Here is a 27,847-nt window from a genome sequence, read left to right on the forward strand (position 1 = left end):
AAATATTCAGGCTACAAATACCTACTCATAGTGTTGTGTTCCTGCCGGTGAGTAAGCTTGCCAGAGCTCAACGAGGGGGGGCGGGCTTAGGGTCGGCAACGCACATGTAACTCCTCTGGAGTTGCAGGCGTATATAGGCTACGGAGACTGCTTACCATCAGGCGGGCCGTATGCTTGTTTGCCACCGACGTAGTATTAAAAAAAAAACAAAATATTATAAATACCTTATAGACTAACATACAAAAACATTTTATAAAATTAAAACAACACTAACAAAAAATAGGCTAATAAAAAAAAAAAACAACACTAGGATTTAGGAGACAAAACTGCGTGGCTTCGTTGAATCGGCTGCTCTTGCGTCGCCCGCATAATAATTCATATCTTATATCTTTAAACAAGCAATACTTGTATATATATATTTCGGGGATCTCGGAAACGGCTGTAAGGATTTCGATGAAGTTTACTAAGTGGATTTGCGGGGGCAAAAAATTGATCTAGCTAGGTCGTATCTCTGGGAAAACGTCCATTTTTGAGTTTTTATATGTTTTCCGAGCAAAGCTCCGTCTCCCAGATATTAGGTATATATTAATTCTCATCTGTCCCCGCATTTAAAGCCCGACCAGAAATATATGATCATTGTCAAGAGGGCGCTGTTATTTTCATATAAAGGGTGACAGTTTAGTATGAAAAAAATAGTTCCAGTGAAATTCCGCAATATGACGCGTGATCATATATTACTGCCTGATGGCTTTATGTATGTTGGCCGTCACGTGATATTGGGACCAAAAAAATACAATTCAAGTAGCCCCTCTATACTAAATTCCGAAAAGCTACACTTCAAAGTTCGTGTTCATACATTTTTTCGTCGTTCTCATATAGTTTAGACATCGAGCTGTCAACGTAAGTGCCAATTATGCGAATGATGCGGTCGGCCTCGCATTTAATGGTGGCCACACACGCGCCAAACAGAGCGACAGTTTACAAAATAGTTTTTTTGGACATATTTTGCACTTTACAATCCCAAATTTGTCTGCAAAAATGTATGAATCGTGCATCGTGCCACTTCGCATTCGTCGCCCAGCTAACAGCTTTGTTTACACTGTTTTATTGTATTCTTGCTAATAATTAGAGTCCGACTGAAGTGTCGGTTTCGGCATAAATATCATGTTTCGGCTGAATTAATTTTAATTTTTAACAAGCAGAATTGTCTGCGAACGATGCTATTAAGCTTAGAATAAATTTTAAAGTGGAAAAATTACTGTCTTGGGTGAGACTTGAACTCACGGAAATGTTCGGTTTCGGCCTAAAACTGCCGAATTTTACGGCCGCACATTGTGCTTTCAATTCAGATTGCGTTCGGCTAGTTTTCTATAATGATTATTGAATACTAATAGTAGTTAAAATTAATTTAACTGATGTCATGGAATTTTAAATGTTTGTAATTGATTTTATCATTAACAACGAAATGAAAATAGTTCAGGGCGCTTGAACACGCGATAAGTATTAGGCAGTTGTTTCAGAATTTATTCTCTATTCACCGTCAACTGTGCACTGTGTAAGTTCATAGCACATTTATTAGCAAATTTGTCATAACGTACTTTTATTATTAATTATAAAAACATACCCACTATGTAGGTATACAGAAATACATCTTCTAACAGAGTGCAATGCATGGTGTTTGGTAACTAGCTGGGTGCAAAACTTTAAGGGGGTGGATGGCATGGGTGGGTGCATGTCAAAAAACAAAAGCGCGACCAGAATTGGAATGATGTCAAGTGTCATTAGAAGTATTGAATAAGGAAAATTATATATATACATATAACTATATCATAAATTATTTGAGAGGTAGAGCCAATAGATATAACTACCGTGCCTCCTAAATGCAGCTTTTCGTATTGTCCAGTACGCTAACCTTAGGTGTTGTATAGTATAGTATAGGGTTTGCACGACGGATCCGAATTGTATGGGATAGATAATTTCATACATTTCGGATCCAGATTGCAAACCCTAGTGTTGTATTCTCAAACCGGGTGCTAGCGGCCATTATGCAACTCAAAAGTAGTCACGTATTATTATTTGTAGTCTGCCATTTTGGCACTCATGGAATGTTCATATACGAGATGGCTTGCCTTTTGCATACTTCAATTATGTACATATACGCGTAGGCATCATTCTAGATATGTGGGATACATTATTTTCATATATGTGTAGGTAATTGATGTATTGATCATTTCATTAAAATTTTCGATTGGCCACATCATGAAAAGTCAAACATAACCTAACCATATCATGATCAAATCTAAAATGGCATTTCATGAAATGATCATAATCTAAGATCTGGCCACAACAAATGCATTGTCACTACGAAGTCAGTGAAAACTTATAAGTCGTATTCAATATATCAGAACAGACCTATATTACAGGACCTGTATCAACATGGAAAGGTTCAACATGAAAACCACGTGGTGGCAAAAATACAGACACGCCAAGAACCATCCCAGCCGGCTGAGTGTGGAAATGGTCCTGCGCAGGAGCTTCGCGCAGGTGCTGAGAGATTATGTGCAGCATTGCTCACTCGCGGGAATCAAGAAGGTGTGCGAGCGGGACATCCCGGTCAGGCATCGGTAAGAAGCATCCCAGCCGCCTGAGTATGGAGATGATCCTTTGCAAAAGTTTCGCGCAGGTGCTGAGGGATTATGTGCAGCACTCCTCGCTCGTGGGCATCAAGTAAGTGTGCGAGCGGGACATCCAGACCAGGCATCGGTAAGCATTCAAAATACAGACACGCCAAGAACCATCCCAGCAGCCGGCTGAGTATGGAGATGGTCCTGCGCAAGAGCTTCGCGCAGGTGCTGAGGGATTATGTGCAGCACTGCTCTCTCGCGGGCATTAAGAAGGTGTGCGAGATGGATATCCCGTTCAGGCATGGATAAGAACCATACCAGCCGCCTGATTATGGAAATGATCCTTCGCAAGAGCTTCGCGCAGGTGCTGACGCATTATGTGCAGCACTGATCACTCATAGGGTTCATGCAGGTGTGCAAGCGGGTCATCCCTATCCAGCATCGGTAAGGATTCAAAATACAGTCACGCCAAGAACCATCCCAGCCGGCTGAGTATGGAGATGGTTCTGCGCAGGAGCTTCGCGCAGGTGCTGAGCTGAAGGATTGTGTTAGCACTCACAGGCATCAAGCAGGTGTACGAGTGGGACATCCCAATCAGGCATTGGTAAGGATTCAAAACAAATGTTTAGTAAATTGTTCAATAATATCCACTAAGTAGTTCTTTCGCCGCCCGCCCGGCTGCCCGAGACGCCGCTGGAGAGATGACATCCAGGCCGTTGCCGGCATCACGTGGACCCGTGCCGCCACTGATCGGGAACTCTGGCATAGTATGAAGGAGGCATATATATGTCCATAAATGGACATCCAATAGAATTTAAATTGTTATAAATTATTTCGCAATATTTAATATTATTTATATATAAAAAAATAATTGCAATAATTACAAATAATATATTTAATTGATTAAGAGAATGAATGAAAAACGTAAATAGTTTTAAATGCTTTTTAGAATTATTCGTGCATGTATGTATCTTTTTCTATTGGAAATAAAAGGCTAAATAATAATAATAAAAAACAGTAGTTTTTTTTTGTCACAATATTGACCAGCGGTAGTATCATGGGTCCATTTTTATCACTTGTCACTATGCCCGTCACTTTCGCGCTTACATACTTGTTAGAACGTGACAGGCATGGTGACAAATGATAAAGAGCCGACCATCTTAGCCCTACTGATCTGATCTAATCCTCTTCTTGAGAACATTTTCGCCCTCCGTTCTGTGGTCCGCGTTGGGACCTTTAAGTCAAAATATAATTATGGCAAAAATATGGACTTACCAATCAAGTGTTCTTGCTCTTCTTAGAAATGTCTCTTTTTTTCATTGCGATACAACACTACACTCAGATATAAATATAATGTTTGCTTGGTGATTAATTTTAGCTTTTATTTTCAGGAGAACTTTTTATCGTAATCTAAAGTGACGTGTCGCGATCACGAGTGACGTGCAATGTCAAAACCAAAAAGGAGGCTGTACGTTACACGTACATCTAGAAGTAGATATCGTCCACATCAACCGATGTAACATTTTTTTATACCGATATAACTTTCGACCTTTTAAAATCGCGGTTACCAACTGAGCTACTGAAGCTTGCCAGACTTCCTTTTCCATCCCCTCCTTTGTATGGTAAATGCTATGCTTATTGAAGCGTGTAAATAAAGGAAACTTTTAAGCTTTCCTTCTTGTGCAGTCCATACATTATCATGTTTAGTCATGCGTACTGTTCACTAATATAAGAGCGTGTTTGAGATTTCTTTTACTTTCGTCTAACCCCGCGGTTATAATTGCAGGGAACCGTTAAATGCAGGGATGACACGATGACAAATATATTATGACAATTCATTAGTGTATATATACTACTAGAGGTATCTGGGAGGAATCTGCTGGACATCATGCTGAGGATCACGGCAGTCGACGAAGTCCCGCTTTGTGAGGCCCCGCTATGAGAACATAAGATAACTAACGCCAGTACATCCCTCATTTTCTGTAGAATCTTCTGGAGCATTCTAATCGGCCTCACAGTACGGTGTTGTGGGTGTGATATATGGAAAGCCACATTAAACAACCCACTGCTCGTGACCATGGAGTCCTCCACGTACCCCATCGCAGATAAAACCTAGCAACTACCGATGAAGGCCCGCATCGTGGGTCTCCTATTTCCACTCGGAGATATACTTACAAGATAACATTAACCAACATAAACCTACTTTCCTTCTAGGGTGCCTTAAGCCCATAAAAATATATTGCAGTGATACCATAGGTATTGAAGGCCCGGCTGCCACCTGCACTGATGATTGATTACAAATTTTTCGGAAGGGATTGACCTGTATTGAGTGTAGCTGTTCATTTGCTGCTAAAATAGACTGTCAGCCACCTTAAAACTCAAATCCAGTCGCCATGGCCGGTCAGGACAGGATGAAAGATACCTAATTATTGACCTTTTTTTTCTTTGCTCTAGAATCTTTTGGACCATCCTAACCGGCTTCACCTACGGCGCAGTGATCTACATGCTCATGAACATCTGGAAGGCCACATTAAGCAAACCCCTGCTCGTGACCATGGACTCTTCCACGTACCCCATCGCCGAGATTGACTTCCCTGCCGTCGCCGTGTGCAATATTAATCGGATTAGTATGAAGTCAGTTAAAAAGCTTGCGGCGGAGATGTGAGCGTTACTAGAATTTATACTATGCATCATAGCAAACGTCAGAATATGAAAGCGCCAAAATAACCTTCAAAATTCTATTAAAATGTGACTTTTAGTGGCAAATCTATTTATTACCATACATTTGGTTAAGTTTGAGAGGAGGAAACAGTCGAGTACAAAACATAGTTTTTTGAGATTATTACGCATGATTTTTCGCCTAACCTTGCATTATCCTGCTAGTTTTAGGAGCAGCTTCCGCAACGAGACGGATATTCACCAAAAACATTTAAATCTCAGCTCCCGTATCCTTGATCTTCTTAACACACGAACAGATTAATGTAGGGTAGCTTAACAACAAAATTGTGACATTATGTCAAACAGATTCTCCTACACACTCAAGTTGTCGGGTTTAAATTATGCCGTTCGCCGGTCGCTCTCGAGTTTCAACTCTGTAAATTGAAATCTTTAATTAAGATACTTATATTACACGTTTCAGTTACCAAAACAGGAAGGGAACGCATCCAAACACCACCCTGAACGACATCGAATGGTATCTGTTGCAAGGTGGTCGGCTCGTGGACTATTCCTACAACGAAACTCTTAGACTACGTCTCCTGAAGTTTGCCACTCACGCGCAGGACACACGAAAAATCGTATATGGTATGGAACGGGTAAGATATTTTTTAAGACGATTATGGCCGACCTTCTCCATATAAACGTAGTTCCCATTTTTATTACAAGCTTTTATTTAACTTAGCCTGTTAGTATGTAAGGTAAAATAAGTAGTGTCAAATGCTAAAAATTTAGTTTAGCACTCACTAATGGCGTGGCACAAAAAATGCCACGTGACGTGGAAAAAAAGAAGGCCGTAAAGCTATTAAGACACAAGATGTTCTCTTATCCCGCCACGATCTTTATATATTTATTGATTAATTAAATAATTTATTGAATCATGGACACAACTAAAAGCAGCTACCTCTAGCAACCCTATAACGCCAATCACGTTAATTTGTAATCTCAGTCACGTTAAGGTAACATCAAAAAGTTCGGTCTGGTAATTTATATTGTCATTCGACAGCTGGCTCCATCCTGCAATGAAATGCTACTCCGTTGTTCCTGGAGCGGACAAGAAGTGAACTGCAGCGAGATATTCACCATGCGGCGTACTGTTCTGGGGCACTGTTGTGCCTTCAACTACGTGCTAAAGTACAACTCCATGGGCAGGTACATATATAGAGTCCGTCTAAAGTGGAGTGAAAAAAAACCACAAAAATTGGACACATGTATCACCGATTGTGTGATGATGCCGGATTTAGAGGTCTGGAGGCCCCGGGCAATAAAGGAGTGGAGGCCCCCTGGCCCCAAATTATTTTCCCAATAAAATGGTAAATTTTCCGAAGTCTCTTTTGTGGAGGCCCCGGGGCTGTAGCCCCGGTTGCCCTCCCCTAAATCCGGCCCTGCTGCTGAGTGTTGCTTTGTCTTTGCCTAGTCCAGTGCGGGGACTATACAGTGCAGAGGTTGTGAACACAATCCAATTTATTTAATTATGTCAGGTGACACGGGATGCTTCAGACCTTGGATTTTTAAATAGGCAACAAAGATACAGAATAAATAACTATGTTAATTTTTATTCCTTGTTGGGCTGCGCGCCTTCGACTATTTTCCATTAGGTTTTGAACCTTGACAAATGCGCATACGGTTGTTCTTCGTCATATCTTTTACGGACTCGTCCGAGGGCCACGAAAAACGCTCCGAGCGAATATGCTCAAAACCTTGACGTCGGGAGCATTGTCCGCCATATTCTTGTCAAAAATAAATGTACCTATTGCGGTTTAAGCGGTCGATGCTGCCAGGGGCCAACGTCAAAAATTTGCTCGTTAGGTACGTTTTTCGTGGCCGAAGCATTAAGACTACAAAAAGCTATTGAAAATTTAAAATAATGATAATATGGGCTCTGGTGATTTTATTATGATGTATTTTAGTATCGACGTGTCTGACTGAGTTGTATTGAATTTTAACGCAAAAACTGAAACGACAAAACGCCATTATTCGCTGTTCTTTCTTGCACACACTGTGTTCGTCATTATAAAAAAAGGTACTGACTTTGCAACACAGATGTAGGTATTTTGCAATATTTTAATTGAGCCAGTCATATCAAGTCTTACAATCATGCAAGCAAAATTTGAACCAGTTCTCAATTGAGCTGGAACTTAACATTCCTGTGTAATTTTATTGACAGTTTATTATTCATTATAGTGATCATTGTAAATATATTTTTGGATTGGCTATTAAACAAATACGATTACCTCCGATTTAATTCGGCAGGCGAAGGTCATTCTTGGACTATAGGCGAAACGTGACCATAGAATGTCTGCAATACAACATCTCATTGAGTTAATGACTCTCTAAAGAAAAACGGGCGATAAAAGTTTATACCTAAAACAGTTTTTTTTTTATCAAATATCTTTATTTCAGGCCAGATAAAACCAAGAACCTGATCGCGTCTGTGATGCGGCAGAAGCAGGCGGGCATGTATCACGGGCTCATCGTAGTATTAGACCCGCTTCTGGAAGACTATGGCTATCCTCTGCGGAGCGTGGATGGTTTTGATGTAAGATTGTCATCATCTTGGAACCGCGCCAAGAACCTGGTCAGAAGCAGGCGGGCATGTATCACGGGCTCATCGTAGTGTTATACCCGCTTCTAGAAGACTATGGCTATCCTCTGCGGAGCGTGGAAGGTTTTGATGTAAGATTGTAGTCGGTCATCTTGTGACAGCGACAAGAACCTGGTCGGGAATATGGACGCATCGCGGTTTAAGACCAGCTCCGCGAAGAATAAGACCTGCCTCTACCTCCCTCTAGAGGTACAGTCAAGGTATTAAATATCGACACGGACAAAGTGCCAAAAATATGTATACACGACCTTATTACCCATACATTAAAGTAGTGTGTACATATTTTTGGCACTTTGACCGTGTCGACATTTAATACCTTGACTGTACCTAGTCTGTGCGAGGCATTGAAGGATTTTACGTAAGAGAGTGGTAAAATTGGCTGCGCGAATTTCCCCAAAAATATTTTTTACACTTATCTAGGTTCGTCCTTGATAGGGCCGAATATTTGTTTTATCTACTTATATGTTGTCTATGCACATGCTGGAATTTATTTTTTCTGTGCCACTTCGTACAGATATAGTGCATAATTGTTTTCCGTCGTATTTTCTCGGAAACGATCGTACGTATTTGTCATGCTACTTCAGTAAATCTCAGTACCTACTTTTTGTACCGAGACTGACTGAAACAGCAAGACACGTTCGTATACATGTTTCTGTGAAGATACGATGGAAAATAATTATGCACTTCCTATATCTGTACCATATAACGGCGACAAACTGAGACGCTACCACAGTATAAGGATATATTATTGTAACAAAATACCTACGAAGTGGTACAATGTTCATATTCCTTACCCGTTCTTTGATTATTTTGTAGATATTTCTGTTCGACCCAACTCACTTCGCGGATCCGAGCGGTGGGCGCGTGCTGCAGCGGTTGTCCCAGCCCAATGAAGCCATGGTGTTAGAGCTGCGATCAGTCAGGCAGATTGCCACGACAGAAGTCAGGAAGTACCCCCTTAGCACTGTGAGTTAACTTTCTTTTTCCTTTTTTATAAAAAATTACAAACCTTTGTTCATTTTTTCCCTTTCTAAAGAGCTTCTTACACCTTTCTGAATTTCGTTACTGACAAGAGAGACACCGCAATACGTGAGACACGATAGGAGATATATCCTGTTCTTTCCAAACACAATGGAAAAATGCCAATAAGGAAAACCGATTGGGGCTTGTTAGACTTGACAGGCGTTTACGAATATCGTCAATGGTCTTTTACCATTAACGACAATCGCATTTCAGACTGCGTTCTAAATTTTTCCACTTTATTGGGAACGTTATAAGCTGCGTCTTCCAGTTGTTAAAAAAATTTTGGTCAATTTTGTCGTGCCACGTTAACTCTAATGAACAGGAAACTTCAGTTGTCCTGCGAATCTCTTATTCTTGATCTGATCTCATAGATAAACTCCATGCAGCCAAATACGAGTTTGCCTGAAAGAGATTGACCGCCTGTTGTTACTTCAACCTTTCATTTCGGCTATATTTATGTAGGTATATTTTAGGTTTAAACAGTGTATAATAAACATGTACTTATTGATGTTTCCAGAGGAAATGTCTCTTCCACGACGAGGTTCCCGAACACTTCGGAAATATGTACTCATATAGCGCATGCATCGCGCGCTGCAGAATCAAGACCATCCGCTCTCTCTGCAAGTGCACGCCTTACTTCTTGCCTGCTGGCAACAATAGTGTCTGCTCACTGGTGGATCTGTGGTGCCTCAACAAGTATAAAGGTATCAATGCCCATATTCAATCTCTGCATTTTAACGAACAGCACTATATGCTCAAAAGCGTCACTCAAGTGGATTACTCCCAAAACGAAACAACATACCAGCGATGGAATTTCATGGAATCATCACAGGCCTTTGCGTCTATTGCAGACGATTTAAGCATAGCTGTTTAGACAACGGGTTTAGTGACTGTGGAGGCCGATGCGTGAGCGGCACGACCTCCCACATTTTTGGCAGAGAAAGCTCATGCCACCTGAGGTTCCAGTCCCGATTTGCTTTCTGCGACACATAGAATAGGTACATATATTATAGACAAGGCTCTTAGTACATTTCTGGCTTCAAATAACAGTCTACATGACTATTAACACTTATCTGACAAGTAGGTACCTATCACTGACAGCTATCCCTTCTCCATTCCATAGATACCCCGCCCACAGCTTTGAATATTACTCAATACAATATAATATCCCGCTATTATAAAAAGTTGTGATTGGTCACTAAAAGCGCGGCACACCAACTATTGAGCTGCTTGCGGTAGTTGCGGATACTTGGGATCATTTTTGAGCTCTAGTCAGATGCTAACGGTTGGTAGCGATAAAGCTAGCCCACACCAGATCGCACAGTTGTCCTCAAAACGACGGCGAATGACCGACTCACACACATGGTGGGGCGCGAATGGACAGTCTCCAAAGCATGCAGGGATGCGGAAGAGACCCCCTGACACCCTCCCATAAGGAAGGGTGTCGAAAGAAACCCATACGCTCTAGTCAGACTACTGTAGTTATTATAGTTCATTGCAACATATCCAATTTGCATTACCGTTTCAGAAAAACTTCTCTACTTCTACCCGTTCAACTCGAACGCCAAGTTCGGGCTAGAGATGGAGCGCCTAGACTCGCTCTACTGCCCCGAGTGTCTGCCGGACTGCGAGTTGACCAAGCACTCCACCAAGTCGTCCGTGATTCCGTTCAGGGATCGAGGACTCGGAGACCAGCCAGTGCTGCCGGACATTGCGTGAGATGATTGCGACCATTTCATAACCAAAAGAACCCCATAAAACGCTTTCCAAAGCAGTGCCATTTTACAAAATGTCGCCTTAAATAAATGAATCATGGACAAGTCGATATCTAAACCTACTTCATAAAACGGTCTAAAAACCGACTTCACAAAACAGAATAGGTACCATATTAAATGCCATCATTTTATCTTGATGAGTTCCATTTCACAAGATTTCCACGACTTTTTCACTTGTCACATCCTGCGCTGTCACTTCCAGCTCTCCAAACCTCCAATCGACACCAGTATTCAAAACTGTCCGTCCTGGCAAAATCAAAATGCCTTCCAACGAGACACTCTTATATCCTCCGATGTTATGGTATTGTAGTCCCTCCACCCTTCCAGGAAACCACAGAAAGTTCAGCCACAGAGTTAGTAGTTAATAGATAATGCATAATAACATCCAGTATTTGTTATTTAGAGAGATACGGGTATTTTTTCAACTTTTGGCCAAACACCACTAGCCAAAAGGTTTCTAATATAATATTACTTATTATTTTAAGGGCTTATTCTTCAGTGGTTCGGTCGTATATGAATCCCTCAACTGAATCAGGAGGAGAGAGACTGTCCTATAGAGATCCAGATCCAGACTAAAAAAATAGTCCTGGATTTAAGACTAACAGCGGTGGCAGCATGATTCCATTTTTATCACTTGTCACTATGCCCGTCACTTTCGCACTTAGATACGTGTTAGAAGGTGACAGGCATGGTGACAAATGATAAAGAGCCGACCATCTTAGCCCTACTGAAGTTGTATTTTTTATCATACCCCAGGAAAGGCCTGAACGTCACAGAATCAAGTAACTTGGCGATGGTGTACATCTATCAACCAACAAACGACGGGGTTTTGGACCGACTCGATGTGGTGTCCTACTGGTATGAAATACTGAGTAAGTATCCATAGATAAAGAATGATTTCACACACAGCTAAATACAGATACGGGTCCATATTGGCTCATATACAATTTATTATTCGAATATTTTTAATGATACCGCTTTGTAGTCATAATCATCGTTTCTCCGAAAATTGTTTCTCATATATTTTTTTAATGGTTTTTTATACTACTACCTACATTATTCATAACGATACATATTGCATTTTTTTTTATTCATAATGTTATTACTGAGAATGTATCGGTGCCCATAATGTTATTACTGAGAATGTATCGGTGCTAATAATGTTATTTGTATGAATTTCTTTCTTCGCTCGTCGTCGTACCTAATGGTGACTCTGGCACTGTATTTCTTTTTTGACAGCGAGTCAGGTGTGTTGTGAACGCAAGATACCTAACACTCCTCCTCGCTTCGCTCGTCGTCGTACCTAATGGTGACTCTGGCACTGTATTTCTTTTTTGACAGCGAGTCAGGTGTGTTGTGAACGCAAGATACCTAACACTCCTCCTCGCTTCGCTCGTCGTCGTACCTAATGGTGACTCTGGCACTGTATTTCTTTTTTGACAGCGAGTCAGGTGTGTTGTGAACGCAAGATACCTAACACTCCTCCTCGCTTCGCTCGTCGTCGTACCCAATGGTGACTCTGGCACTGTATTTCTTTTTTGACAGCGAGTCAGGTGTGTTGTGAACGCAAGATACCTAACACTCCTCCTCGCTTCGCTCGTCGTCATACCCAATGGTGACTCTGGCACTGTATTTCTTTTTTGACAGCGAGTCAGGCAAGGGCGGATCCACCGTTGTGGGCACGATGGGCATGCCCACAACCCTAATAGCGTGCCCTATTAATTCCTCGAGTAAAATTATGCCGATTTTTGTTTCGCAGATGCTATGGCAGAAGAATCTTTGTAAAAATTTCATTACACAGAGTAGTTAGTTGGTTGACATAACATTGATACGCGGATTTACTTTTCGTAAATTGATAGCTTGATAACTGTCACACTTAACCAAGTTGAAAACAGATTATCTGGTGTTACTTAGAAATTCTCGCCACCACGAGTCCTAATTATTTGTAAAAAAGAAAGATTATTTACTAACAGCTCCAATTACTTTTAGCTTATGGAGTCTTAGAAATCTTCAACATTCACAAATATTAGTACAATATTTTAAAATATTGCCAGTTTTTAATTTACATCTGTAGGAGTTTTTTTAGCGTAGTTAGCGTAGCGTTTATCTATCTATGTATAAAAAGTGCTCCATTGACTGCAATAAATCGTTTGCGATTTTCGATATATTGTCGACCCGAATATTATAATTATAAGTACCTACCGCAATTGCTAAATTACTAATTTAACTGTTAGTTAAAGTTTAATTAAATTGTCACTTTATTCCATAATAACTTTAGTCTAGTCAGCAAGTTGAAAAATTTAGATACCGCTTCTAAAAATACATGTGGTATATGATTAGATTCAGAATAAGTAATGTCTAGAAAAATATATTCGAAGCGTATATTTAGCATTAGCACATAAACAATTGCCAAAGTTAATAATAAATATTCATGAAAAATATGGTATTTAGTTTTTAGCCGAATCTCATAAACTATAATACATTTAAGAAATGAAAATAAAATATTCCTAAAGAAGTGGAATTTTTTTTCTAGACTTTTTCTAGACATTGTTTCAATTCCAATGAGGTATTTTTCAAGTATTTCTATTTTTGACCATTTTAAACTTGTCGACTAGACTACTCAACGAAATATTTAAAAAATGTATAAAATATTTAAAAAAAAGTTACTCTACTAATAGTTCCTTAAACGAAAAGATTACTCTGCCAAACGAAATTCATACAATAATTGTCCTGTCAGTGTTCTGCTAATTAACAGAAAAGCGAATTGAACGGTATGTGAACCAAGACTAGCAAATGTTGACTAAAAGTTAGATCTACGAATAAATCCCTCTATGAAACGTTGACCTGCGAAACGTTGTCTGAGAATCGAGTATCTGCGAAAAATTAATAAGGTAGCCCCCTAACAGCCTTGTGACGTCACACTTTCAGTCTATTGAGATCGGTAGTACGATCGTTTAAGACTTGCAAGAGTCATGATTGTTCATGAACGAGGTCGGACTCCGACTCGCACTTGGCCGATTTTCGGGTGGCTGTGCTGTGACCACAACCTTTTTTGAGGGCTGGATCCGCGCCTGGAGTCAGGTGTGTTGTGAACGCAAGATACCTAACACTCCTCCTCGCTTCGCTCGTCGTCGTACCCAATGGTGACTCTGGCACTGTATTTCTTTTTTGACAGCGAGTCAGGTGTGTTGTGAACGCAAGATACCTAACACTCCTCCTCGCTTCGCTCGTCGTCGTACCTAACGGTGACTCTGGCACTGTATTTCGTTTCGTTTTTGCTTGAAATCGGTAGTTCGAGTAATAATATATGCATAAATTTTTATGTATACATAAATTAGGATCCAAAATGTTATTGCTTGAAATCGATATTTCGAGTAATAATATATGCATAAATTTTAGTATTAGAGATATTTATGTAGAATTTTTTTTTTTTTATTATTATTATTTTATTATTATTTCATGGAATAAACTTATGATCTAGTACAGTTTCCTGCAAAACTGTTTACACAGTTTGACTGCAGGCGCGAGTCTCTGTTATAAGTTCTTACGTACATAGTCAACGTAACATATTATTAATTAAAACTTACACCATGAATATAACTCTCTTCACTTGAGTGACATTTGCAGGCACAGGCATACAATTGTCACCCAAGTGTTTCCATTAGGTGCAGCTTTAGTGCTTTTTTAAATTTAATTTTATTGGGCTCAAGTCTGATATTTTCAGGCAGACTATTTAAAAAATACGGCAATCTTTTTCTTAATGTTCTATCTCCATAATAGTTGGTAACGCGGGGTATTTCATATTTTTGCACAGCCACTGATCTTGTATTATGTTTATGTTCTAATCGTGTCGAGATATGCACCTTATTGCTGTGGTTGTTAATAGCTAAGAGGTATTTGTGTTTTAGACTGACTGGGAGTATTTTACAAATTTTAAATAGTTTATTATAATTACCTTTACAGCTGTTTCTAGTTTTTTTACTGACAAGTAACTTTAAGAATCTAATTTGTATCGCTTCTACTTTATCTATGTACGATTTGAAAGTGAGACCATAGCAATCAAGGGCATAGCTTAACACGGAATCTACTATGGCAAAGTATAAGCATTTTAATATATTAATTGGTACTTTAAAACTAAGGTGGTAAAATCTTCCTAATAAAATTCTAAGTTTGCTACAGATATAATTTATATGTTGTTGCCAAGAAAATGCGGAATCTACTTTAACACCTAAATATGTAACACAATCTACTTTTTCTATTGGTCTACAATGGCAATCGTGTAAGTTATTATGAAGGCAAGTAAAACTGTGGGTATACATAGGGAGGGGCATTTCTGATGGACTTAAATATGGCGACTGTATAATTAGGAGCTTCGTTTTATCTGAATTCAATATAATCCCATTGTCATGAGACCACTTAACTACTGAATCTATATCTTGTTGAACTAGACGACAAGTTTCTATCATATTGGTTCCTGCGCGTAGGGTGCATAGATCGTCAGCAAACATGTGTGCGGAACAGTTTCGCAAAACTCCACATAAGCTATTTACATGCATTAGGTAACACACAGGGCCACATACGGAGCCCTGCGGTACTCCACAATGTACTAGTGTCTCATCACTTAGGTCGTCACCAATCTTAACGCGGTATGAACGTGACGTGAGATAGTCGCGAAACCATTCGTTTAGCGGCTGCCCCACACCACATTCGGCCATTCCATTTAAAAGGGTGTTGTATCTAAAGTGTCGAATGCTTTTTTAAAATCATAGAATATTGCTACAACAATTTTTTTATCGTCTAAGTAAGTATTTATTTCATCAGTGAATTTGGACAAAAGAGTGGCAGTACTTTTATTTTTCTGGAACCCATGTTGACAATCATTTAATATACTGTTTTTTTGAAGAAAGGAGCTTGTTTGATTGATTATACATTTTTCAACTATTTTATCTATACTGGAGAGAATGGATATTGGTCGATAGTTTGAGTATACTTTACGGTCACCCTTTTTATGGATTGGGCGAACTAGAGATTCTTTTAACTTATTAGGATATTTATGTTGAGCAACTGATAAATTAATCAATTTGGCTATGACTGGACTTACTTTATCTACGACTAGCTTCAGGTCAGACATGCGTACAAGATCGCTCCCCGGCGCTTTATTTTTATCTATTAGATTAATTACACGTTTGACATCTTTGCTATGCACGGGTTGCCATTTCATACACACGTTCGCCTTGTTTACATAGTTGTTCCTATCTAACCATATATCGTTACACGTGTGCTTAATTTGTTCTATCTCGTTTGAAAAAGTAAATGCAAACTTATTACAGATGTCTCTAATAGTGTTACCTTGATCTACCATATTACTAAGGACGGAACTGTCTAATGAGATTTTATTATTTCCTAACAAACTGTTTATTTTCTCCCATAATTTCTTAATATTATTATTACAGTTTAATATACTTTGTTTATCGTATTCATTTTTACATTTCTTAGTTGCTTTATTGCACTTATTTCTATATTTAGTATAATCAAGTCTTTTTAACATATTCTTTGGATCATTACACCAGACTACGAACAGTCTATCGCGTTTTGAGATCATTCTTTTCAAGTTATCACTTATCCAGTTCTTACTATCTCTAATATTATTTACGTCTTTGGCCGGTTGCATTTTATAACATGCATCATAAATATTTTTAAAAATATCAGTAAAGCTTTCATATAATTTAATTGGGCATTTTATATTAAGCAAATCTTCAAAATTAGTTTCTAATAACTTTTCTCTTACTAGACGATTATCGAGAACGCGCCTAGTAACAGCGGGCGCGTTTTGAATGACATTATGGATATAATAAATTCGAAGTTCCAATGAGTATTGTTTAAAATTAAAAAGTATAATGATCATTAGGATGTAAAATTGTATGAGATACATTTTCGGAGTTTCAATAATCGAGTTTGCAATTTTATATGAACTTTGGCGCACCCACAGATACCTCTCGGTTCGAATGATGGTCCCTATGACAGTTCCTTCCAGTCTCATTTAGTTGGGCTTAATTTGAAAATAATTGAACAATAGTTATTTGTTTTACAAGGGGGCAAAGTTGTTGTTTAACCGCTCTTGCTAATATTGATACACGAGCAAGCGAAAGATTCCAAAATAGAATTTTGAGCGCTGTGAGGTTTTCAAGGCACGAGGGTTAAACAAACTTTGTCACCAAGTGAAACAACATTTACAACCACATCAACGCAAGGAAAATACTAACAGTAAAATATTTAAAAAATTAAACCAAATCAATTTAAAATTAATGTTATAAAATATTTATCTTTCAAAATCATGATTTAAAGTCGATTCTACCAGCCAACATAAGGAAACAACTCAAAATTTGCATTTGATTACTTTGCCACACGTGTGGACAAAATGCAACTTTCTCATCAGTTTTTTAAGTTTCAAGAGAGCCTTTACCAAGCTGGTGTAGTGTAAATATGATTTTATCGTATTTTTATTCCTTAAATATTCAATTTCTAAATAGATTCCAAAAAAACGTCGACAAACATTTTACACGACAGCTACTCCATGTAAAATGAAAATTTATAGGGACCATCATTCGAGGTATAATTTAAGGTCTTGTGCCGTTGTTTTCTGTTTTTGACTGCTTGCTTCAATTGTGAAAATGTAAATTGTATTTTTCACCACACCAACTGGTAAAGGCATTTGACTATTCAAAAACGAATGAGAAAGTTGCATTTTATTCACATGTGGGGCAAAGTAATCAAATGCAAATTTTGAGTTGTTTCCTTATGGTAGCTGGTAGAATTGACTTTTAAATGATCATTTTGAATGATACTCTTTATTACGTTTATTTGGATTTAATGTGATTAGATTTTTTTGTTATTCCATAGTTAGTATTTTCCTCGCCTTGGTATCTTTCGCTCGCTCGGGTATCAATATATACACGAGCTGTTAAACAACAACTTTGCCCCCTGGTAAATCAAATAACTATTTGCACTGCTTCAGGTAACATCGGCGGTTTCGCAGGCATCCTCGTGGGATTCTCTATCATTAGCGTAGTTGAGATCATTTATTATTTTGTCGTCCGTTTCATTCAAGTTCTGTGTTCGAACTGGAAATTATATTATTAACCTTTTGACCGCCACCGTCGGCTATGGCCGACATCTGAAATACTTGCCAAGGACGCCAATGACGGCTACAGCCGACAGTTTCGCCAATGCAATAGGGACTAACGCGCGACTCCGTAAAGTTCAATTTCGTTTAAATAATCGTGATCGCCTGCGTCCGGGGCACGGCAAATTCCTTTGCTGTCTGGCGTTCAAGAGGTTAAATAACAGCTAAAATACTTCTATTGGGTCTCTTTCTGCTTAATATACCTATAAAGAATAAAAGATCCATAGCTAAAGTAAGGACGCTAAGCACGAAGAGTTTAGATAAATTGACCCTCCTATTGCTGTCTCTATCGCACGCACATAATTATATTGCTATTTCGCTCGTACAGTTAAGAGTTAGCTTAAACGGACTCTATCTAATGAAATCTAGCCTAATACGTAGAAATCCGTGGTGAGCTTACACAACCCAATAGCCTATTCGCTCCGTCCACGACTGTGGCGCCGCCCTAGTGGCTATGGGACATATCACTTATTTGACAGTTGGCTGCTGCCAAATGGTATGAAGATGTCGTCCTATGAAAGTTCATATTTTCACCACGTCGTGCGTTGACGTCGGTTGTTTCCCCCACCACCAACTTCGCACATAGACATAGCCAGTACCAAAGAAAAAGTCATACATATGCTCTAAAAACAGCACTCCTCGGCAGTCGGGAAAAAAAACAAAGACCTAATAAGTTTATATTTCTTTATTTACATAAATTTACAAACATGCTAAGAACAATGTTATGTGAACAGAAGTCACACGTTACTGTTTTCATCGCATAGAGATAAACCATTTTATAAGTGCGCGCTCCTCCCCAAGACCCCAACCCATTTACAACCCTTCTGATGTTGCGGGAGTCCATGGGCGGCGGTAATCGCTTACCATTAGGCGATTCGTCTGCTCGTTTGTCTACTATATCATAAAAAACACACATACTTCCAGACATTTTTATGTTTGTGCGTACATATTTGTTTTGTGCATGACTGTAGCGAATTGCACACTTGTCGAATTTAACAGTCGCCTCTAAGAGCTACCCCTCTAACCTCGGCCAGTAGCCATATGAATTGTATGGGCTGACGTTATCTGACACGGCTATTTGTACGTTTTGACGTGCCCCTTCCCCGCAAAAATCGGCAGACTGTTTTGTACAGAAAATTACAGATAAGGTGTCTCCAATTGTTAAATCCTCTAAGATTATACATTAGTTTTTGAGAGCTGACAAATAGTATCAAGATATCGTCCCAACGATAGGTCAATGTGTTCCACAGTCAACACTGTGGAGCAAAGAGAATTAAGAAGACCAAGAGTGCTCACTCCATACAACGGTTTTGTTACCAAAATTCTATTATTTTCGTAGTCTACATCTAGCGTCAAGCAGCGGAACTCTCAGTACTGCTAATCGACCATAGATGTCGCGGCAAACAATAAGTCTATTGCTCAAAGATTTTCAGCTAATATTATAACCAGAGTAAGCGTAGGAGTTAAAAATTGAGTTCCGGTTACATGTTTAGCCCAATGGTTGACTGGTAGAGAATGCCTCAAGGCGTTAAGTCCGCCATTTGTAATCTTTTTGCGAATTTGTGCAATAAAGTTTAAATAAATGAATAAATATATGTGTTGTATTATGCATGTAGGTTGATTAAGTCTTCGGTTTGACATGACACGTGTCTATTATTTCGATATTCATTCCTTGATTACATATTGTTTTACAAGCACGTATTTTCAATGTTATCCTGCTATCCCGAAAGTATTTCCCATGTAGTTCCCCTTTTACACATTGGCGACGAGGATGATTTAGGCTCTAATATATCCGTTATGTATACAGTTATTGTAAATAAAATAAGCTGATAGAATATATCGTCGTCCAGAACCCAGTACCCACAGCACAAGTCTTACTGAGCTAACTGTTGGACTAAGTGGATCTGTGCAAAACTTGTCCTTTAATATTTATTTATTACTTAGTACCTAGAACAGTCATCACAAATATGAGCCCACAAGATCCGTTTATTCCATTCTTAACATCGACACAATCGTTATCCAAAATAGTTTATTTACCTCTCTATCGCTCTTACATATTCAAGCGACAGAGATGCATATAGAAGAAAAAAAAATACGAAGTGATTTATACTTTAATTCATTTCCTTTGTCATTCAGTCTCAGACTCTCAGGTTTAAATATTTCGTTCGTTTATATAGAATAATATAGTCATTCATACATATAGAAATCATATTCTAATATGATATCATAATAATAAAAGGATTTATTTATAATAATCACAAATAGCGACTGAGACGAAAAACGAACGTAACAAACTCAGAATGCTACCAAACACGAAATAAACTAATTACGAATGTGACCAGAAACGAACATGTCAAAGATTTTTGGCGAATAAGTAAGTCAGATAAAAAATGGACGACAAATGAGTCTAGGGAAGACCGTGACGAAAAACGAACAAGATTTATTAATAGAGGAGACATGTTTCAGACTTTGACCAAAGAAGGTAATGAGACATTACTAATGACGAAAACACAAACAAGAATAAAGTACGAGTGGCGAATAAAAAAAAATGCGAAATACGAAATATATAAACGAAAAACGAATACCAAAAATTCATTACGAATAGAGCGACAAGTCTAAGAAAAAAGGTACTCCCCGTTCGACAGATAAGGAGGGTGGCGCTGCAAAATGTACGGAGCCGTACAGCGCCATCTGCATCTACATCATAACACTATGAATTCAAATAACGCCTATAGGGAGCGTGCATGAACTATAGGAGGCAGCACAGGAGCCGTCAGATTTTTGGTGCGAGGCGTAAATGTGATTTTTTTTGTTCCGATGTAGCCCACAAGATGGCAGAATCTACTATGCACAAGAAAACACTTGACGTGTAAATGTCCCTGTTTATGGTTCCAATTCAGACCACAAGATGGCAGACCCTCCAACGCGCACGGTCCCTATATATATTCCAATATGTATACTGATACACTAGTAATATTAGGCGCAATGTTGCTGCCGTTCGCTCCAGTCGCTAGCAGTAAGTAAGTATTAACACTATTAAATGAGCAACTGAGAATAGCCTAGCCTAGTTCCAAGTGGCATGTATTAAAAGTTGCATTTTTTCTTATCATTGTATGTACGGTCACGTCTGAAAATATCGATACGAAAAAAGTGCCAAAAATATGTATACACGTCTTTATTGCCTTTATATACATATTTTTGGCATATTTTTCGTACTGATATTTTCAGACGTGACTGTACATTTTGACAGCTTTAACGTTAAACAGTCACTTTTCACTGTGTTTCATACCTCTTTAAATACTTCTTAGTATAATTCGAGCTATCTGGCCATAATGGCGGTACAGACATCACCAATGAACAGGAGCCTGCTACATCGTTCAGCTTTATCGCGCTCTCGCTCTGTCGCCAGATGACTTTTGGCTTGTCTTCTGTGCTATTTCCGAGGTATTCTTCTACGTTCAGGACGTCGGCTTGACCGCACATTGAGCGAGTGAAGAATAGTAGACGATTACCTGAAAGAAAGTATACAAAGTTAATTCAATTATATATTGGTTGGCTAGAAAAACCTATTATGAACCCATTGGAATTCGTAGAAACATTGTTTCTAAGGCCGCGGACTAGACGCGGCGCGCAGAGCGACGAGATGCAAATCAAAGCTATTCATCAGAGACCGGAATTCTCGTAGCATTTTTTAATTGTCCTAGGAACTTCTCATTTATCGACTGCCGATATGTACATATATCGATAAAAAGTAGAACACTATATACTAAAGAAGATTTACATTAGAGGTAAACAACAGGCGGTCTTATCGCTAAAGAGCGATTTCTTCCAGAAAGCTTTTTAATAGTTGAAAATGTGATATAGAGATACGCAATAAAACATTGAATACTGAATAGTTAATAATTTCACATTTAATTACTTCAGTTCAGTGTTTTTTTTTTTAATTTTTATCTGTTTTCGTGCTAACAAGTGTTGCATTAGTTACCTACTTTAAAAGAGAAAGTCATATTTTTCCATATTATCTTGTCAAATTACTTCCTTTACAGTCAAATATCCATTAACTTTTTAATATGTTGTGTTCTTAAATTCTATCGATATATGTATATCGGAAGTCGATAAATTAGAAGTCCCTAAGACAGTTCAAAAAAGCCACGAGAATTCCGGCCTCTGCTGTTCATACATCGAGCGATCAAAGTGAGTTACAACTTGGTGGTAACTAATGGGAATAACCCTTCTTACCTAAGTTACAAAAAGTAGCCGGTGGATTAGTAAACTGTGTGACCACATAGAGCCTGTCGTCCACTCCGGGCCTAAAGCGGTAAAGGTGGCTGAAGTAGCTCTGCGTGCAGTAAATGTAGCCCTTGAACGACACCATACAGCTCGATCGGATCTGTGTGCCCACTACCGTTATCCATCGATCTGTGTAATAAACAATGCAGATATTAGAATTCTGTACCTCGAGAAAGCCCTTACCCACCACGCCACGCCATGCCAAGAACCATGCACCAGTTATAGACCGCGGGGCAGGAGCATATTTCGTCAGTCATCGCCTCCCAGCTGATACTTTGTCAGATTAGTTTAGATGCTGTTTTAAATTTAAAAAACCGTCAGCCGGTTTTATCGCGGTGGAAAGACCGTCAGCTGTAAAATGAACATGTAAAAAATTCGGACCTTACCACTTCATGTCCGCAAAGTATGCGTAATGTGTAATTTACGTAATTCGTTTATGGCGTTTCACCTGGTGAAATGCTCCATGCACATTTTCATGATTTGTTATTGCTATAAAAAAGGTACTTAAAGCGTTTATTTTTTAGATGTTCATGCGACCAGCTAACGTTCTTATTTATTTATTATTAGATGCCATTTGATACAAATATGAGAGTCGGTAAACCTTATGCGACCAATATTGGCGCCCATGTTAATAATTACATGAATTACGTTACATGTCTGTAATATAATTTTTAAATTGGGCGCCACTATTTGCGGCAAAAACTTGTAAATATATTGTGTGACATCAATTCAAGTTGTTTGTTGTGAGATATTTTAATGTTGAGTTGAGACTAAAAAGATATTTGAGGAAATAGGCGAATATGAGGCACCTACTCACCCAGTTTCGGCCTAACGTTAATTAGAATTGACCAGTACCCATTACACATTGAACCGTAAACTGTAACCGTCCGTTACGATTTTTTAAAATTAATTGAATCTTTAATAAAAATAAAAAAAACTTTGGAACGCGAACTGTAGAGATATATGCCAATTTGTAAAAGTATTCCTGTAGATACTTTTGGTGCGCTGTTTCATCCGCTACTACTGATGCTGACTGTAATTACGGTAAAAATATAATTGTAACTAGTACCTGTGTCTCCCAAATCCTCGTACTTGTATATATTGTTGTGTCCCGCGGCATATATGGTGCCTTCGTGAGCGCACACGGCCGGGTTCTGTATGGCGTCCGGTAGTTTGGCGATCTTCCTATGTGAGCGTCGTTTCAAGTCGTATACCACTGCAGTGTCCAATGTTACCCTGAAATTGTAATAACGTAGATTTTATTTGATATCAGTATATAGAATAAGTTTTACATTGATAAGTCCACTGTTAGAATCAGCAAGGAATAAAAACCAGAAAGGCTCGGAAACCGGTTTAATTTCCAAGCCGTTATCATGTACTTGGCGTAAAACCTTTTAATTTCGATTTCGTTCGTAAAACCATTATTTTTAAACCGGTTTTTAGGAGAACATTTCAATAAATTTCTTGACCGATTAACCGGTTTAGAACAATAAAAACCGGTTTCTTGTCTTTGTTTACGCGGCACACCACCGCTGGCCGCCTGTCTCGTCGCTCGTCGAATAAACTGGTTTATTTGGGTTACAATTAAGTCTTAAAACATTCGCGTTCTTATGAAAGTTCGGAGTAAACTCGAAATAAACCGGTATTTACCGCTATTTTCAAAACCGGGTCCGAAATATCCGGGTCTTGAAAACAAGAGAACAAAAACGTAGTCTGAATGTGAACTGGAACATTTGGAATGATAACAAGGACTGGATTTAGAAAGCTGAAAGATTAGTAAAGTAAGGTTTAGGTAAGTTTTCTTAAGAGGAATTCCTAGTTGCGATTTTTCCATACAAACGCTCTCGACTGTTTCCTCCCTGGGACCTATACAAATTAGATCAATATCAGTGCCACATGTTTTGCTTTTTTGGATTATTTTATTTTGCAGAAATTTACAGCGCCTTGAAAATCGCAAAAACGGCTCAATTGAATTGGCTACAAAAAAGGCGCAGTATACAAATATGACAACAAATATCCAAAAAATCAAAACATAGCGGCATAATTATTTTTTCCTCTTGCAGTTTCCAAAATTTCATAATGACTGGTTGCATTTTGGAGGGGGAAACAGTCGAGAGTGAAACCTCGATTTTTAAGATTTTTGCGTGAGAATCTTAGTCCGAGCTGCAGTTGTCCTTATCGCACGCACGCACGCACGCACTCCCGCCCACCGCAGCGCGACAGAAACATAGCGTCAAAAATTCGAGATTTGTAAAGTTGGTCAGCTAGGAATTGCCCTTAAAAATGATTACTAATTTTTGCCTAAATACCTGCTTCAATGATTTTGATGGCATTAACAATAAAATTGGAGTTTAAAAACATGATGTTTTATTTCTGAGAAAGTGTTTTTTTCCCAGATTCACTTATTCTCAGAAACAACAACAATGACAGTCATCCAGATAGTAAATAAAAGATAGTGACAACATAAATTAAATTTTAACTTACCAAAAACTAACCTAAACCCACCTACGCCTCCAATAAGGTAAAGGAAATCCTCTGCAATGGCTACTCCTCCATGTCTCCGAGCCGGCAATTCAACTCCATGTCGAACCCACTCTTTCTTCAACACATCATAAACTTTCACATCCTTCATGAATAAACCTGTGCCTCGCCCATGTTCACCACAAACAACCACTATCTTCGTCAGCCCCCAACCCACAACGCTCCAACCCCACAGATTCTTCTCCGCAACTTCCAGCCAGTTCTCAAAACCAACTTTTTCCCTAAATGTATACATATGGTGTGGTACCATCTCCAACTTAGAGTCCTTCATTGCCCACACTGGCACTGTTGGCGTATAAGTTAAAGACCTAGATCTGCTTTCCTTAACCATGTTCAATATTTCATTGTAAACTCTCTCTGTATATGTATGTGTCAACATCTTTTCTTGCGATTGTATTGAGACTACTGACAACTCCATGTCAAGAACAGCCAAATTGTGAAGACAGTCAACAACTTTAGCAGCTAAGCTGTTCTGGTATTCTGATATACTAGTTTTAATCTGTGTTATTTCAGAAAGATTGAGCTTTTTAATGTCTAAACAACCAAGAATAATGAGCAAAGCATCTCCACCAGTTTCATTTTGTAAAAGCCACTTATGACCAAAGTTAAATACATCCAGTTCACTTGAAGCATTTAAATATGGGTGTGATAGATACCAGCAAAGTTTGGTTAAGTTCGGAATATACTCTGGCTTCATGGATTTAAATGAGAATAAACCACATGTGGCGGATAGCTGTTCTATCTGAGTAAATGCTGAGCTCTGTGCGATATTCATGATTTCCATACAGCTTGCTGGTGATATTTGGAGTTCCAAAGTATACTCTATCTGCCTAATTAACTCTGTGATTTGTAAGAAGTTTGCAGCAGTTACTAACTCACCAATAGTGGATAAAGAATATTCTGTAAGATCAATTAAACCTATGTTCATGTATTGCAATATTATTTTCATAGAGTCAGCGTCAATCATCTGCAAAAAAATATAATTAAATACTTTTGAGAAATAAATCAAATGTTTTTTTTTATCCCGTGGGTATACTTACGTTTATGGATATTTCTTGTTTGTCATTTTCCACATAATTACCGCTAAACATAGCGCGAAAATAATCGCTGTGCTCGCATAAAACTTCTTTTTTCGCCTTAAACACCTGGCCGTCGATGAGCAAAGAAACTTCCGCCATATCTAAAGTTTTAAGATATATTAGCAAAACCAAGAATATTAAATAAGAATAAAAGAATTCTTCTGTTCCTAAACTGGGATAAAATCACGACATTCTTATATAAAACAGGATAAAATCGGCAACAACATGAAATTAAAATATGAAAATCAGCGAACGAAAATGAAAATCGACCGACTACTAAACTCAAAGAGCATATAATCACTACGTACTAAACTAAACGTCAACGTGACGTCAGTCGTCAAAGTTAAGTCCAAGATCCCTTGATCTGATTGGCTAATCAAGGAAAAAACTATTAAGCCCTATAAATAGATATAGTTCGCAAAATTTCCAGTGTGGCTTCCTCAGCCTTTTTGGCATCCATTAATAGCACGTCTGGTCTCATAGGAAATATCTTAAGGGCTTTGCCCACAAACTATGAGATTACGGGCTTTGAGGATGCTAAAAATGCTTTTAAAATTGCTTGCCCAGGCAAACAATTTCCAGACAACCCAAAATCACAAAGGAGCTGGGATAATATTTACTGTGATTTAACTTACAATACTCTTCTAAACAACTGTACAGGTCCAGATCACGCGAGACTTTTGGCGGTCGGAGCCCGGGAAGCCGGCTACTGGCTACATGCCCATCCTTCACCTAATACTGGTACTTTCTTGGATCCGACCTCCCTAAGACTGGCGACTGGTTTGCGACTCGGGGTTTCGGTATGTACGCCACATATATGCTCTTGTGGCACGGACGTGGACCGACTGGGACACCACGGATTATCTTGTCAAAAAAGTGCAGGTCGTTTTTCAAGACATGCGTCGCTTAATGACATAATTCGTCGATCTCTTGCCACCATCAATGTGCCTGCTCTTCTTGAGCCAACTGGCATTATCAGGGATGATGGCAAGAGGCCTGATGGGGTGTCCTTGGTTCCTTGGAGCTTGGGACGGATGTTAGTGTGGGATGCTACCTGCGTAGACACACTGGCACCGTCCCACCTCCAACGGACTAATGTAAAAGCGGGCGCAGCGGCGGAAAGCGCCGAAATTTTAAAACGTAATAAATATAAGAGCCTCGGTAGAGAGTACCATTTTGTACCTTTTGGCGTTGAAACTCTAGGTCCATGGGGTCCCAGCGCGCACAAGTTTTTTGGAGAAATCGCGAAACGTCTGGTTGACGTAACTGGTGACCGAAGAGCTGGCGGCTTCCTCGCACAACGTATCAGTATTGCGATACAACGAGGAAATGCCGCCAGCATCCTTGGTACAATGCCTCAAGGGCCTATTTTAGATATAAGCTAGTTATAGTAATCATCTGTATATATCCATTATGTATATTGTTATTGTCAATAAATAGATTTTTTTAAGCCCTATTAGTCAGTTTTGATTTCTTTTTCAATTTAGAATTTTTATATCAGTGATCCGTATTGTTCTAGGTAATTAGTTTAATCTAAATTTAACGAAGCTAAGTTGACAGCGATTTTCATAGCTCAGAAATTATGACGTTTAAATAACACTTGCACTGTCTGGGCTGTCAAAATCGCTGCCAACTTAGCTTGGTCTGAAGGGCCCTCCACACTCGTGCGCAAATCGAGGCGCGAAGCCGCGAACGCAAGTGTGGAGGGCCCTCGCGTCGATTTCGCAGATTTTTCACACCTTCGCGCCTTATTCCCCGTTTTTTGTCGGTATTTGGCCCGTGTCAAAGGAGACGCGAAGCGCGAACTTGCAAGACTCCAGACTCGCGATCGCTTCGCGCCGCGATTCGCTCACGAGTCGGTTAATCTGTTAAACTGTCATAACCCTCTATGGCGGCTACTTGGTTATACTGGGTGCGAACTTGATCAACCAAAAATCATTTTGACAGTTCCCAGTTTGACGCAAACTAAATCCGATCAGCTGACGCTTCGGCGCCATCTTGCCGCGAACCAA

At 39.0% G+C, this 27,847-nt stretch overlaps 3 protein-coding genes across 5 annotated transcripts; 1 reads left to right on the forward strand and 2 right to left on the reverse strand.

Moving 5' to 3' along the window:
• The first annotated feature begins 418 nt into the window (after positions 1-418).
• On the forward strand, positions 419-18,060 carry LOC133533312 (sodium channel protein Nach-like). Of its 2 annotated transcripts, XM_061872277.1 has the most exons (11): positions 419-1,555; positions 2,424-2,624; positions 5,079-5,285; positions 5,764-5,938; positions 6,346-6,491; positions 7,743-7,878; positions 8,761-8,910; positions 9,485-9,671; positions 10,496-10,682; positions 11,499-11,614; positions 17,758-18,060. In XM_061872277.1, exons 2-11 carry the CDS (start codon positions 2,437-2,439, stop codon positions 17,880-17,882), a joined length of 1,617 nt encoding a protein of 538 aa, XP_061728261.1. In that variant the 5' UTR covers positions 419-1,555; positions 2,424-2,436; the 3' UTR covers positions 17,883-18,060. The 2 variants fall into 2 exon arrangements, with proteins under 2 accessions (XP_061728261.1, XP_061728262.1); XM_061872278.1 differs by lacking the exon at positions 419-1,555 and having other exon boundaries at positions 2,425-2,544.
• On the reverse strand, positions 3,690-26,087 carry LOC133533311 (kelch-like protein 6). 2 transcript variants are annotated; one of them, XR_009801846.1, is made up of 6 exons: positions 25,797-26,087; positions 24,711-25,723; positions 23,285-23,451; positions 22,165-22,344; positions 19,372-21,437; positions 3,690-3,793 (listed from the first exon to the last, which is right to left on the reverse strand). XR_009801846.1 is itself a non-coding variant. In XM_061872276.1 (5 exons), the coding sequence occupies exons 1-5, from the start codon at positions 25,932-25,934 to the stop codon at positions 21,199-21,201; spliced, it is 1,737 nt and encodes a 578-aa protein (XP_061728260.1). In that variant the 5' UTR covers positions 25,935-26,087; the 3' UTR covers positions 18,596-21,198. The 2 variants fall into 2 exon arrangements, 1 of the variants encoding a protein (XP_061728260.1); XM_061872276.1 differs by lacking the exon at positions 3,690-3,793 and having other exon boundaries at positions 18,596-21,437.
• On the reverse strand, positions 14,173-15,469 carry LOC133533314 (uncharacterized). The gene has a single exon (XM_061872279.1). It carries the CDS (start codon positions 15,455-15,457, stop codon positions 14,387-14,389), a length of 1,071 nt encoding a protein of 356 aa, XP_061728263.1. The 5' UTR covers positions 15,458-15,469; the 3' UTR covers positions 14,173-14,386.
• Positions 26,088-27,847: the final 1,760 nt, after the last annotated feature.

The sequence above is a fragment of the Cydia pomonella genome, unplaced genomic scaffold (genome assembly GCF_033807575.1).
Source record: "Cydia pomonella isolate Wapato2018A unplaced genomic scaffold, ilCydPomo1 PGA_scaffold_153, whole genome shotgun sequence".
Taxonomy (NCBI): Eukaryota; Metazoa; Arthropoda; class Insecta; order Lepidoptera; family Tortricidae; genus Cydia; species Cydia pomonella.

Bases quoted from the DNA above. Each gene is read 5' to 3' on its own strand.
- LOC133533314 (XM_061872279.1), bottom strand. From the start codon at position 15,457: ATGGCCGAATGTGGTGTGGGGCAGCCGCTAAACGAATGGTTTCGCGAC.
- LOC133533312 (XM_061872277.1), top strand. From the start codon at position 2,437: ATGGAAAGGTTCAACATGAAAACCACGTGGTGGCAAAAATACAGACAC. The intron at 5,286-5,763 runs GTGAGCGTTACT...TACACGTTTCAG, and splicing joins AAAAAGCTTGCGGCGGAGAT to TTACCAAAACAGGAAGGGAA. The intron at 10,683-11,498 runs GTGAGATGATTG...ATCATACCCCAG, and splicing joins CCAGTGCTGCCGGACATTGC to GAAAGGCCTGAACGTCACAG.
- LOC133533311 (XM_061872276.1), bottom strand. From the start codon at position 25,934: ATGGCGGAAGTTTCTTTGCTCATCGACGGCCAGGTGTTTAAGGCGAAA. The intron at 22,345-23,284 runs GTACTAGTTACA...TTTATTACACAG, and splicing joins CGAGGATTTGGGAGACACAG to ATCGATGGATAACGGTAGTG. The intron at 21,438-22,164 runs GTAAGAAGGGTT...ACTTTCTTTCAG, and splicing joins GGCTACTTTTTGTAACTTAG to GTAATCGTCTACTATTCTTC.